Source organism: Lepidochelys olivacea (assembly GCF_965140295.1).
Source record: "Lepidochelys olivacea isolate rLepOli2 genome assembly, chromosome: 14".
Classification (NCBI taxonomy): Eukaryota; Metazoa; Chordata; order Testudines; family Cheloniidae; genus Lepidochelys; species Lepidochelys olivacea.
In genome coordinates, this window is record NC_140424.1 from 15,585,221 (window position 1) to 15,599,428 (window position 14,208).

At 49.8% G+C, this 14,208-nt stretch overlaps 1 protein-coding gene across 4 annotated transcripts in view; it reads left to right on the forward strand.

Moving 5' to 3' along the window:
- The first annotated feature begins 37 nt into the window (after nt 1–37).
- The window catches only part of ITGB4 (integrin subunit beta 4), a 58,033-nt gene continuing 43,862 nt past the window's right edge, over nt 38–14,208 (forward strand). For 3 of the 4 annotated variants that reach the window (XM_084647210.1, XM_084647212.1, XM_084647213.1), the window contains exons 1-3: nt 38–507; nt 13,077–13,171; nt 13,636–13,718. In XM_084647210.1, the coding sequence (XP_084503336.1) occupies nt 503–507; nt 13,077–13,171; nt 13,636–13,718 (183 nt within the window). In that variant the 5' untranslated portion in view covers nt 38–502. The remainder of the gene's footprint in view (nt 508–13,076; nt 13,172–13,635; nt 13,719–14,208) is intronic. The other variant, XM_084647211.1, reaches the window with a different exon arrangement.

Genomic DNA, 14,208 nt, shown 5'->3' on the forward strand with positions numbered 1-14,208 from the left:
TGACCTCACTGTTCTTGCCCATACAGGTGTGCATAAATTGAAGGAATGCCAGACTGAGTGACAGGCACCTCCCCTTACCCTCTACCTGAGCTGGAATAAAACTGTCCCTTTCTGGAAAAGGGATCCCACTACAGCTATCCTCACCCTCTCTCCTCCTCCCCTTACACCCCTGGTGAGAGAGACAGGCAGAGGGAATCATTTCTAAGAGAAAGAGGAGGAAGAGAAGTCAATATTTGATCAGAGGGGACAGAGATCCCTGCAAAGGTATGTCAAGTTCATGAGCTGCCTGCCCACCCTGAGGATTTAAACTTGGCAACTGAATGGAAAAGAGAGAAAGGGGATCAAAAAATAAAATAAACAGGCTAAGTGTGGACGTCTGCTGGTGGCAGTGAAGCAGTGAAATTCCCCTTTTGCCTTCAAAAGAATTTCTTGGCTTGCTGTGTGGGTGACTGCTATTTGGATTGTTGCAGAGTATTTGGACTTTGAATCAGACACAGCACTAATGAGGTTTGTGGAATTAATTTATCTGTGTTCTTTAGTGTGGCGCTTGCTCTAATTTTTTTGCTATTGATTAACAAAGGGGAACAGTTAAATGAGGCACAGGGCTTCTCTCACAGGTAGGCACAGGACAGATTGAGGTGGAATGCTTATTGTATGTATCTCCTTTTTGTTTTGTTTTTTACACGTGTATTTTCATTCGTTTGTGCTGCTTGGAAATGGCACTGGTTGATCAGACAGGTTTGTTTTGCAGAGTTGTGCTGTTGTTTGGGGGCAAGGGGGTTACCCTATTAAAATATGTGAAGTGCTGTGTTTACCTCACACACACAGCAGCAATGATGTCTGAGTTGTGGGATTAACAAAGGTTGTCCCAGGTTTCTAAGGGTTGCTCTTTTTCATTCCGCCTCTTGCTAGCCAGGGAAAGATGAACTGTGCCAGCAGAGAGGGCATAGGGAACTTGCAACTAAGATGGCCCAAGGTGTTCAGAGCTACAGGTTGGGTTGAGCCCATTATAAACACAGGGGCCATTTTGCGAAATGTGGATCTGTGTCCAAAGTTTGGGGTTGAGCCAGTTAAAAATGGGCCACCTATGAAATCCGTGTTCAGATTCAGGGAGTTTGGGCTCTTCTGAATTGCAGATAGAGCTCTGCTTTTTCTTGCTGGCAAATCTGGCGTAGTGTGTGCACAAGGGAAGGAATAAAGGGATGGAGGGGCGGTGAGTGGGGGGGGGGAATAAGGGGTCAGCGTGCATGTGTTGGGGACAGGATAAGGGGAATAAAGTGTGTCGGGGGGAGATAAAAGGGGCAGTGGAGGGTTAGAGGACAGGAGGGAGCCATGTGCCGGGCAGTTGGAGGAGAAGGGGCTGTGCGGGGAGGGCAGCAGGGAAAAGTGAGGGGATTTGTGGACGTGGGGCTATATCAGAATTCTGAATCCTGGTAACAGCACAGACAAGATTTGTAGTGCACTGCTGCAGATGCTCACCTCAGCAAAACCGTCTCCAAACTGCTGGGCCCCTTTGTGGGGAGGCGACTGGGAGGAGAGGGGCACTAGAGTGAATGTGGTTTTCCAAGGGGCATTCAGTACACCCAGCTGGACAGGGGCATTCCCCATGGGGTAACATTAGCATTGGAGGGAACAGGATACCACCGGGCATTGCTAATAAGTTATGGAGCATTTCACTGAGCAGCCACCAGTATGAATCCTGCCCAGCTCAGCAGGAGTTAAAGGTTGTTCCCACCTACTGGATATTTGGTGGCCCTTAATGGGTTTGCTTTAATGAGCCATGTCACAGACGCACCCCTATGTTTTGCACTAGGTCGGGGGGGCCAACCTGCAGCTCCTCAGAAGTTATTTTGCGGCTCTTGTCTAGGCACCGACTCTGGGGCTGGAGCTACGGGCGCCAACTTTCCAATGAGCCGGGGGGTGCTCACTGCTCAACCCCTGGCTCTGCCACAGGCCCTGCCCCCCCTCCCCTGAGCCTGCACTGTCCTTGGTCTGCCCCACTCCCCCCCCGCCGCGAGCCTCCTGCATGCCATGAAACAGTTGCTCGGGAGGTGCGGGGAAGGAGCGGGAGGCGCTGATCGGTGGGGTGGGGTGGGGGAGCTGATGGGGGGGCTGCTGAGATATTACTGTGGCTCTTTGGCAATGTACGTTGGCAAATTCTGGCTCCTTCTCAGGCTCAGGTTGGCCACCCCTGCACTAGACTGTAAGCTGGAGGCAAGGACTGTCTTGTACAGCATGTTTGTACAGTGCCTAGCACGATGGGGCCTGGATCTGGGGAGTTCCTGCAGCAGGGGCTGAAATTACATTACTATAGATGGCAAAAGTTTGAGTCTCACACGCTGGAGGGATATTTTAGGGGGAACTCTCTCCTAACGTCTGAATTTTTGGAGTTAGCAACAGAGAGTTCTGGCTCCTCTGCCTTGCGGCGACTCTCTGCATGCAGCCATGCTGGGGGGCTGATGAGTCCACAATCACATTGCTCCATCTGCCTGTCGTACTCTCATTCAGGGAAGGGCTTAGCCTGAACTGAGGCAGCTGCGCTTCCAGCCAAAGAGCAGCTTGCCGCTGCTCCCCAGCCTGCAGAGGAGCAGACCCAAGCGTTGGGGGTGTCCCCAGTGCTAGCGTGGTTAGTCCGCCTTCATTCTTCGTGTGGATTGCGGCAGTGCCTGGGAGCCCCAGTCATGAGCTAGGACACATTGTGTCAAACGCTGTACAAACACAGGACAAATTGCCAGTCGTTCCCAGTGTGCCAATGTGATGTGCTGCATCTCGTTGAGTGGTCAAACACGAACCCCTTTTAGGGGGTTATACCTGGAGCCATGTGCCATTGGAAAGGGCATTTGGCTTTGGTTTGAAGTGGTGTCTCTGATTGGCCCCTATTGCTTATGCACGTGTGTGTGAACACAAGAATAGTCTGACCCTGTATGGTCAATGGTGCATCTAGCCCAGTATCCTGTCTTCCAACAGTGGCCAGTGCCTGATACTTCAGAGGGAATGAACAAAACAGAGCAATTATTGAGTGATCCATCCCCTGGCATCCAGTCCCAGCTTCTGGCAGTCAGAGGTTTAGGGATACCTGCAGCATGGAGTTGTGTCCCTGACCCTCTTGGCTAACAGCCATTGATGGACCTGCCCTCCATGAACTGATCTACTGCTTTTTTGAACCCAGTTATAATTTTGCTATTCACAACATCCCCTGGCAACGAATCCCACAGGTTGACTGTGCGTTGTGTGAAGAAATACTTCTTTTTGTTTGTTTTAAACCTGCTGCCTATTAATTTCATTGGATGACCGCTAGTTTTCGTGTTATGTGAAGGGGTGACTAACACTGTCCCCAGTTCATCCGCACCAGTCATAATTTTTTAGCCCTCTATCATATCCCACATTTCAGCCGTCTTTTTTCTAAACTGAACAGTCCCAGTCTTATTAATCTCTCCTCCTATGGAAGCTGCTCCACACCCCTCATCATTTTTGTTGCCCTTCTCTGTGCCTTTCCCAATTCTAATATATCTTTTTGGGGATGGGGCAACCAGAACTGTACATAGTATTCAAGGTATGGATGTACCATGGATTTATATAGTGCATTATGATATTGTCCTAATTATTGCTAACGTTCTGTTCACTTTTTTGACTGCCGCTGAACACTGAGCAGGTTTCAAAGGACTGTCCACAATGACTCCAAGATCTTTCTTGAGTAGTAACAGCTACTTTAGACCCCCTCATTTTGTATGTATAGTTGAGGTTATATTTTCCAATGTGCATTACTTTGCGCTTATCAACATTGAATTTCATCCACCATTTTGTTGGCCAGTGACCCAGTTTTGTGAGATCCCTCTGTAACTCTTGGCAGTCAACTTTGGACTTAACTATCTTGTGTAATTTCGTATCGTATGCAGACTTTGCCACCTCACTGGTTATCCCCTTCCAGATCATTTATGAATATGTTGAACAGCACTGATCCCAGCACAGATCCTCTGTGGCCCCCACTGTTTACTTCTCTCCACAGTGAAAACTCACCATTTATTCCTACCCTCTGTTTCCTGTCTTTTAATCAGTTACTGATCCATGAGAGAACCTTCCCTCTTATTCCATGACAGCTTACTTTGCTTAAGAGGCTTTTTGAAAGCCCAAGTACACTTTATCAACTGGATTACCCTTGTCCACGTGCTTGCTGACATCCTCAGAATGCTAAGATTGGTGAGGTGTAATTTCCCTTTGCAAAAGCCTTGTTGACTCCTCCCCAACATATTAAATTCATCCATGTGTCTGACAATTCTGTTCTTCACTGTGATAGGTAGATTGGGAAGTAATGAATAGATTTCATTTGCATTATCAAAGAGCTCACGCTTTGCAGACTTGTGCCTGGATAGAATCTAGGGGTGCCAATTTTGGTTGGATGTATTCCTGCAGGTTTCAATAATCTTTAACTCCTGGAGACTCCAGGACCATCCTGGAGAGCTGGCAATGCTAGTAGACTCTCTGTCGGGCATGTTCACAGAGTACTCCCCAGTGATTTAAATCCAGGTGGGTGTGTAAGGGATTATAGACATGCAAAGAGCCTGCTGCTCCCACTTGAGGCTTGGACAGGAAATTCAGTTCGGACCCTGCTGCCAAACCATTCTGCAGGAGTGAGGCCATTTCAAGAGGGAAACATTAAAGCTGCTGTGGATTGTTCTGGGATAGTCTGACTGAGGGGGTCAGTGACTCGCACTGCCCTTTCCCTTGTGAAGAGAGGCTTTCTTCACACGTGTGCCCCTCACATCCCCAGCTGCCCGGAGATGGACTGGGGGTTTCTAAGCACCTAGCTGCATTTATGGCTACAAGAGTAGTGCTGTCCAAACTCCTTGCCAGCTGCTGCCAGCCGCTGAGTCGCCAGTGTGACCTCTGGCCCCAGGGAGGGGCAGCTCTGTGAGGCTGGGTAGAATAGTGCACTAAGTCCTGGACCAGGAGTGGGTGGTTCTGATGCCAGGATCATAGTAATGATGACGATGGCCTGCTCCAGGGCCAGGAGAGGCTATGGGGCCGTTGCAAAAGAACCAAACTTCCTTAATTGGAAAGGGCCCCTCCCGGGGATTTACTGTGCATGTGAGTCGGGGGGGAAACAACTTGATTTGCACATATGGATGTCGGGGGTCCCAGCAGGAGCGCTTTGAACATCCGCCATAAATGCTTCGAAGGGCAGCTGAGCACATCACTTTTAAAGGGTCAGATCATCCGTCCCTTCCTCAGCGAAAACTCTGAAATTGGGGGAGATTCGCCTTGGGGGCAGGGAGATTCACATGGATTTGGACACGCTGAGCAGGAGGCAGCATTGACGTTCACCATTCAGAGAGGGAAGGGTGGTCTGGTGCTGGAGGCACTGGACTTGGGCATGTGTGAGATCTGGGCTCAGTTCCTGGCTCCCTGTATGACCCAGGACAAGTCTGTGCATCTCTCCAGGCTTTGAATTCCCATCTATAAAATGGGGAGCGTGTTTCCTTCCTCTGTCTCGTCTGTTTGGACTGTCAGCCCTTTGGAGCAGGGTCTGTCTCTCACCGCGTGACTGTGCACAATGTGTCCTGTTAGCAGATCTTACCACCCTTGCTGCAACGATCACGTTAGTGCTTCCGTAGCAGTACAAAAGAACCATGTGCTTTGCACCCAACCTGTCCTCCTGCGAGCTGTTGCCTCCAGCTCCTGGCTGGAGACGGTGATCCGGGAGGGTGCGGGGTTAGGAAGAGGGATATTTCTTACCAGTGCCTGTCAGAAATAGGGGGCAGTATTCTGGCAGTGGCGGGGGCTGCGGTGCTGTAGGAGATGCTGCTGGGGGTGAGGAGTGGGCTGCTGTGTGATTCCCCCCACCCGGAGGGCTTCGGGAAGGGGAACGGGAGGAGAAGTTACTTGGGAGGAGAGGCTGATTCCTATTGTCCAGCAGCTCAACAGGGCCGTCATAGACAGAGACGGCCTGAGGGGAAACCTGAGCACACTGAGTCGTTTCATATCTCATCATGGGTGTGGAGCACAAAAGGCTGCTGTGTCCCGCTCTGCAGTTCTAGCCTTGCTGGGGGAGGTGCTCAGCTCACACCAGAACACGCTTCTAACAGCTGGACCCTCAAAATGCACGGACACGGAGACCCAAGCTGGGGGTGGCGGCTGTTCTCTCCTGGCTCCAAAGGTTCCCCCCAATGTGTGGGGGGAGGCAGAGGGCTGCCTCTCTGCAGACTGACTTCTTGATCTTTCCCACTTGGTTTTCCTCTTCCCTTTTGTCCATGTTCCCTTTGCTCCCATCAGGTTCCATCTCTGTCTAGAAACAGCTGTCACCTCCGCCAGTTAGTATGGCAGAGCGGCCCAAGCGGATGGAGTCCTCCTCTCAATGGCTGGCCCTTAGTGTGTCCCCTGAATGTTACAACCACACAGATGCCAGCTTCTCAGCTGCAGTATCTGTCCTGGGTGAGCATGCCAAGTGCCTCTGCCTGGCTGGGCCAAGCTCAGCTGGATGGGAATCTTGCCCTCCCTGGCTATATTGGCTGGCCCCAGCTGTTCAACTCCAGACGCTGTGCAGGCACCAAGGTATCTGGGCTTAAGACTCCGCCTCACCCCTGGGCTCTGCCCAAAGCTCCTGGCCAAGGAGAAGCTTGGAAAAGTGACAAATGGCAGCGGAATCCTGGCTCTCCAAACCCCTTCTCCAAAACGTCTCTCCTTACTCCGGTGCTTCCCGACGAACCAGACGTCTTTGCCCTGGCTCAGGCCATTCAGATAATCAGGAACCCGTTGCCAAACTTACCAGAGGAAAGGCCTTGCACTTCGAGTTTTATGTCCCAAAACCGATTGGATCAAAATCCTGGTCCCATAGAAATTGCTGGGAGCTTTTCCCACTGCCTTCAGAGGGGTCAGAATTTCATACGCGGACTCCTGATGACCCATTATCTTCTACTGCGCTCACTGCCTAAAGGTGAGGTCTGCTGACAGATGGACGGACAGATAGACATCTATAACCTTGCTCATCACCATGTGGCTTCTGCGCTCGGTTATATTGGTGGTCCCTTTCTAAAGCAGATCCAGCGGCAATGTTGTACTGAGCTATGTTCATGTGGGGTAGGGGGAAGGTAGAGGAGGAAAGCACCAGGGCTTCTGGGGTCATGACCCATGCCAGATAAACTGTAATTTGTGACTTTAGGAATTTACACTTCTATTCTGCACTTTGGTAGATGCTGCTTTTTGATTTAGAGGATTGCATTAGTGCAACTGCTACAGGCAGCAGAGATCCCTCTACCAGAGCTACTGCTAAGAGACAGGAAACCTTAGCAGGATGAAATGGTCCGTGTTCATCAAGGTTCCATACGAGGTCTAATGTTTTAATCTATTTATTAATTATTTGGAAAGGAGGGTGAGGTGGCACACTCTGCAGGTGTCACAAAGCTATCTTTGTTAGTCACAGCCGGAGAAAAGTGGCAGGAACTTCAGAGGAGGGACCTCCCCCAGATAGGAGAATGGACAACATGCCAGCAAATGAAGTTCATTGTTAAATGCAAAGTAATGCACCTTGAAGGGTAACATTTAAACTACTCCAACACCTTACAGGGTTCTAAATTAATTGTGTCAGCCAAAGAAAGGGCCTTGGGCGGAATAGGTCAGAAGGCATAGACAGCTCAATGAGGGTCTCCCTGAATGTGTAGCTGCACTCTAAAAGGCAACCAAAATGTTAGTGTGTAGAAGGATCTGAAATACTGTGTGCAGTACTCATCACCCCATCTCCAAAAGGATCCTCCAGAACTGGAGGCAGTTCAGAAAAGGGTGATAGGAATGATCCAGGGCTTGGAAAAACTCTCCTATGACTAGAAATGGGAAAAGCCTGGGGTTGTTACTTTGGAAAGAAGATGAATAAGAGGAGACATGATGACAGTGTATGAAATAATTAATGGTTTAGAGAAGGTAGGTCAGGAGTTTAGGTCTCCCTGTCTTATATCACAAGAACAAGTGGCATTCAATGACATTTAAAAGTGGCAAATTCAAAACCAATAAAAACAAATGCTTTTTCACACAACACACAAACCAAGTGTGGAATGCGTTGTGTCAGGATGTTCTTGAAGCCAAAAAATAGTGTGATTCAAAGAGGGGCTGGATGTTTATAGGGATAAGAATATCCAGAATTATAGCTAATGCTAATAAATCCTGCAAGGGATATTAAACCTCATGCGCCAGTGTTTAAACCAACAGCTATTGGGGATTAGCATGAAATCTACCATGGGGGACAGATTCTCCCACATCTGCCGAATGCAAGGTTTCTTGCACCTTACTCTGAAGCATTGAGTGTTGGCCACTGTCAGAGACTGCATACTGGACTAGATGGACTTCAGGTTTGATCCAGTCTAGCAATTCTTAGGGTACTTATCGAGATATGATGCCTTCCTAGGATATCGATTTTCAAGCAGCTCTGGCTCTTTCACATGTATTAATACGCCATTGGTCTGTGCCCCTATTAATGATGCACTTCACGTTTGTTGGGAGGAGGTGCTCCCCTTTCCAGCCAGGGCTGCACACATGGACCTCTCTTCCATTAAAACTGTCCTGGAATCCAGATGCAGCATCCTGTCAGGTTTATGCCTAACCCATCCTGCCAGCTGGTACAGCCATATTGGTTCAGTAAAGGTACAAGGAGCAGACTCTGGCCAAGACTTTAAGGTGGCTCAATTGAGGCACCCACATACTTTTCAAAGTCACTCTTTAAAAGGAGTTGCAGAGGGTGGTTGCTCCTTTCTCATACCCTTTGCCGATTTAACCTGTAACCTCTTCAGGGAAGGGACTATGTCTTATTGTGTGTATATGCACCACCTAGTACAAACAAGCCCTGATTGCAGTTGGGAATTTCTACTGCTACAGTAATACAACTTACATTTTGCATTCATATTCCCATTTTACAGATCAAGAAATTGAAGCGTAGAGATAATTAACACCCATCTCTTATCTAGTGCTTTTCATCAGTCGCTCTCAAAGCACTTCACAAAGGAGGTCAGTGTCATTATTCCCCTTTTACAAGTGGGGAAACTGAGGCACAGAGGCAGAGTGACTTGCTCAAGGTCACCCTACAGGCTAATAGCAAAGCTGTGAATAGAATCCACGTCTCCTGAGTCCTAGTCTAGTACTCTTTCTCCTCAGCCCTTCTTGAAATGACTTGCCCAAAGTTGCAATGTGAGTTAATGGCAGAGTCAGGATTTAGATCCCAGGTCTCTGGGCTCCCAGTCTGGTGCCCTGCCTGCTGCACCCTCTTGCGTTCCCTGTGCTAGAACTGGCCAGCGCTGCTACTTTCCTAAGCTGCACCTTTAGAAAAGAGAGAAACCAAGAGCATAACAGACCACGCATCTGCTAGTGAGTGCATGGAGAATACACTCTAACAAATCTTTTCGACTGAGAAATGTTCACTTCCTCGCAGGGGTTTGGAGCAGTTTTCACTGGCTAAGAGGAAATGTGAGACAAAAGGAGAATTCAAAACACTCTGTGGTTGTTAAGACACAGTAATCTCCTGCTTTTAACTCCTGCTCGTCGGGGTTCTGAAATGATCTGACCTGTTGTTGGGCAGCTGTGATCATTCTTGGCGAGCCTGGTGTGTGTTTGGGTTGTTTTGAGGGGGTGTTTTCCCCAAGGCATCTCCACGTTGATCTGACCATGTGGTGCTCAGGGCAGGACTGAGCACTGGACCTACTCAGCAACGTCTAGGGTGGCTAGGCGAGAAGTGCTAGCAGGAAAAGTGGGGGCTACAGCACTCCTTATTATGTGTATGACAGTAGTGCCTGGAGATCCCGCTCGGAGTCAGAGACCCATTGTGCTAGGTGTAATATAAAACCCTAGTAAGAGACCACAGCCCCTGCCCTGAAGAGCACACCGTCTAACAGGGTGCTTACAGACGCGCACGTTCCCTGGTCTGTTGCATGGCAACATTGCTGGTAAAATGGGGCTGGATTTTATCGTCTTTTATCTAACCGCTCACCACGACTTGATGGCAGCCTGTGCGCCCAAGGCACTGAATAGCACATGGTGATTCAAACTCTCCCCTAATGGTTCTTTCCTGTCTTTCCTCTAAACAATCCAAGTACCCTCCCTCCTCTGGAGATCTATATATATCTGTGAGCTTGGCATGCCAACACCAGTGCCTGTGTGACATAGCAGGCATCAAATGCAGGGTCTTCACAACAGCCATGGGCTCTTTGGATGTGTGGTGGAGTGGGTTTTGCTGAGTGCCGGTAGTAGCAATGCAGAGTGGTTTACCTCTGTGTTTTCTCCTTCTCGCTTGGGAAGAGAGCCCATCCTTTGGGTCTCAATTGTGGATGGTGTTTCAAGGCGTTTCTATAGTGCTCATTGCTGGAGAGTCTGAGCAACTGGTGTTTCCCTGCATCTCGTTACGATCATGTCATCAGGACTAGGGTTCAGTAGGGGAGGAGGCGGCTCATGGGAATGGGAGACTTTCCCCAGTTCAGAACCATTCCCGCCCAGCAGTAATTGGAAACTGTTACCATCTGGTGCCAAATGAGATGGTCGTCTCAGTGCAGTGCCTAATGGGCAGCTGCCCACAGTGCACCTGGCATTAACTGGAACTTTGCTGGCAGTGACAGCAGAAGCACCAAAGTCTGAATGCGGGCAGAGGTTGAAATATCCTCAGACTCCTTAGAGATGGGTGCCTCCAGGTCGGGCTGAAACGCTCTGTCAGGGAGTCAGAGTAGGAGGCCACAGCTATGAGTAACCAAAGGACATTGATCTCCATGGCTGCCAATGGTAGCACCTTCCACCAGCTCTAAATTCACTTCAGACTTGATAAACCAGTGGGACTGAATGCTTAAGCCCCAGCAGCAAGGTACATGAACAGAGTACATCTCGTCATGTTATCCAGGTGCTCTAATGAAAAGTGCAGTATAACACCAAGAGGGAGAGGCCAGTGCTTGAGTGCTGAGGCCCTGATCTGGCAGACTGACGCACATGCTCAGCGTTATACACTGCGAGCAGTTCGGTGGGCTTCAATGGAGCAACTCACTATGCAGATAAACGCAGAACTATAGAGAGGTAGGGCTGGAAGGGACCCGGAGGCAAGTCTTTGCTGGATCTACGCCTGGCCCAAAGCCCATAAAGTCAATGGGAGTCTTTCTGCTGATTTCAGACACTTTTATATAAGGCCCTTACCAGCTAGTTCACAAAGCCCAGTTCTTCGGGAGGGTCTCCCAGTGGGAAATGGTGAGCTGCTGCTTATGTGACAACCCAAGACGCATCATTCCCACCTTCCTGAAAGATTCCTGCTTTGAAGCCTCTTGATATTTTAACATCATGCTCAGGAGCATGGATTACCCTGAGATGGAGAAACAAACCGACTAGCCCCAGGGAGTCTTTGTTGTGAGAGTCAACCTTGCATTGTGCCTGCATCCTCTAGCTCGAGGTGCTTTAGTACCTTAAGCTAGACTTCGGCCTTGACATTTTTAATTTTCCTGCCCACATGTAGCAATACAGGGAATCAGTCCTCCTGGCAGAGGTGGTGTCTATAATAGAAAACTACAAACTTTTAAATGATCTTCTGCAAAGTTTTGTCTCCTTTGTTTCCCCGGGGGCCACACACCCCATCTAGAGTGCTGTGCAGTAGCCAGAGACATCTAATGGCTGAATAAAATATTGCAAGTTCATGCATGGCCTCAGGAAACATGATTTAACAAGTCAGCGTTTTGCAACTAGTTTGACTTCAGTGTGGCTGCAGCTTTGGAACAGACAGACGGTGAAAGTTGTTCTTCACGGGCTCTCAAAGATGCAAACCGGTTCAATAGCCCGTCACGGGACCAAACATCAGGGTTCACCGTGGATGTCTGGCACTTGCCAGAGTGGTTGGTGCCATTCTGGAAATTCTTACTACAATAGAAAATAGCCAAAAGGAGGAAAACCTTGTTTTTCCTTCTCCGTCTCTCATTAGACCACTGGGCCCTGACCCCGGGAAAAGGAGGTATTTGCTCTGGCTGTGAGTCATGCAGGCTGACTGGCACTGGGCTCTGATTAGCCATGGCCTACCCTATTGTTGGTCCATAGGCAACCATGGGATGGTGGAGACAGTCAGTATTAGTGAAAAGAAAAGGAGTACTTGTGGCACCTTAGAGACTAACCAATTTATTTATTTATTCAGAGTAACATGGCTGTTACTCTGAAACCTGTCAGTATTAGTGGTTTCTCCTCCTTAGTTGGGGCTGGAAGGCAGAGAACTATACATGTTTGTAGCTCTGCTGAGAAGGGTGCAGAAGAACCAGCGGTTACTGGAGCCTTTAAAACACACAGCGACTCCGTAGCAAGGAGGATCTCTGTGAAGGAAGGAGTGGGCAGCTAAGAGAGGGGCAGGGAAACCGCTTGGGTCCTCTCCTGAGCAGAGACTGATAGCTCTGCCAGAGCCAGGCAAGCATTGTGCATGCCTCCCCATGCAGCTCTGCCAGGGCACTTTGATCCCAGCCCGCAGCCCCCATCTGTTTGTCCTGCCGCTCTGCTGATGTACCTCACACCAGACCTGCAGCACCCCGATATTACAGGGCTGGGCATTTTCCTATTCAGAGACTGCTAACCAGACCTAATTGCTGCTAGGCATCGTTCTAGGGCCCCTTCTGGGCTCCAGTCCCAGAGCACAGCGTGTTCCTGGATATGAGTGAGCCTGCCAGGGGAAGGTGACCCAATAAAATCTGTGCTGAACAGGGCAGTGGCTGCTGCCAGCATGAGGGCACTACACACAGGGATGCACTGGGATATTCAACCCATTTGCACAGATCACTAGCCGCTTTAAAGCTGAAACACCTGTTTGGGAAACTAAAGACCCTGCTTCATTCCCCTGTCCTACTCCAGTATCCCATAGGTTAATTCCAGTATAAAATCCCTCCCTCCCCCCATCTCTCTGTGTGGTGGGGGGTGTTCCTATTTGTGGAGGCTCTGCCAATCACCCCATGCTGCGAACCTGTCTGGAGGTAGAGTCCTCTGCAGCCCCACAACTGCTCGGCTGTGATTGCTCATGTGTTGGATGCGTTGCATGGGTTATCCCCAATATAAAACTCCACACACACTCCTTGTAACATTGTCGGCTTGTTCATTTCCAGGAGGAAGAGGATGGACATGCTGCTCAAAAGGGCATTGGCCGGGCTGCTCCTGTTGGTCATGGTCTGTGACGTATGCTTGTGCCAAAAGAACAGAAGTAAGTTCAGCTCTTGTGTCTGTCTCTCCTACTTGGTTACGCTGCTGAAGTCCTTGGCCCTGGGAGCTCTGGGGCACATGCCTCTCCAGCTGCCTTCTCCTGGCCTGCTAAGCAGCCACTTTGTATCTACTCCTATTCCAATCACTCTTGAAATGCTGAATGTGTGGCAGAGCTTGTGAGCAGCATCCAGGTGTCCTGACTGTTAGGCCCTGGCGCTATCCAAGATAATGCTCTTTAACACACCCTCCTATTTCTTTTGCATGCACTTGCTCCATAGCTCCCTTCCGTTGGTCTGTCTGACATACACGCTGTCTCTGGTTTTGAGCCAGCTCCCACTAAGTCTGCGATAAAACTCCTACTGACTGGGAGCAGGCCCAGCCCCTCTGATCGTGGCTCGCCCCTTCTTGCTTTCCGAGGTCAGGCCAGCTTCTTCCACTCTTGATGTGTTTGATCTTGCCTCCTAGTTAATCGCTGCGTGGCCTCCAGAGCAAGAAGCTGCACGGAGTGTATCCGAGTGAGCAAGGACTGCTCCTACTGCACGGACGAGGTGAGCGCCTCCCCTCTCAGGACTATGTTACGCACAGTGTGGTCACATGGCCTTTCACTAGAGAGAGGCCCCCCATCAGCCTCCAAGAGAGGGAACCTGTGTTTGGATCCAGCTTCACAATTGAGCCCTCTCCTTCTAATAGGCTGGATCCCGGCTTTGGCAACATGTGGCTCCACGCTGTCTCTGTCTGTCACTCACAGACAGTTTGGGGGTATTCCAAGATTGGGCTCAGGCCCGTCTCTCTTTTGACCTGTCGCCTCCTCAGTGCAGTCCTCGTTCAGACTGCCGGAGAGCCTCCCTGTAAGGGGAGCTGTTTAAGAGGCTCCTTTAGATTCTGCTTCCTCAAGAAATGGGTCCAAAGGGAAATGAACCTGGCGGCAGTATAACCCAGGCAGGGGGACGGTTTGTGGTGGGCTCAGAGCAGGGATCTCTGGCTGCTCAGGGATAGACGCCAACCCCCAACTCTGGAATGAGAGCGAGGGGTGGGCAT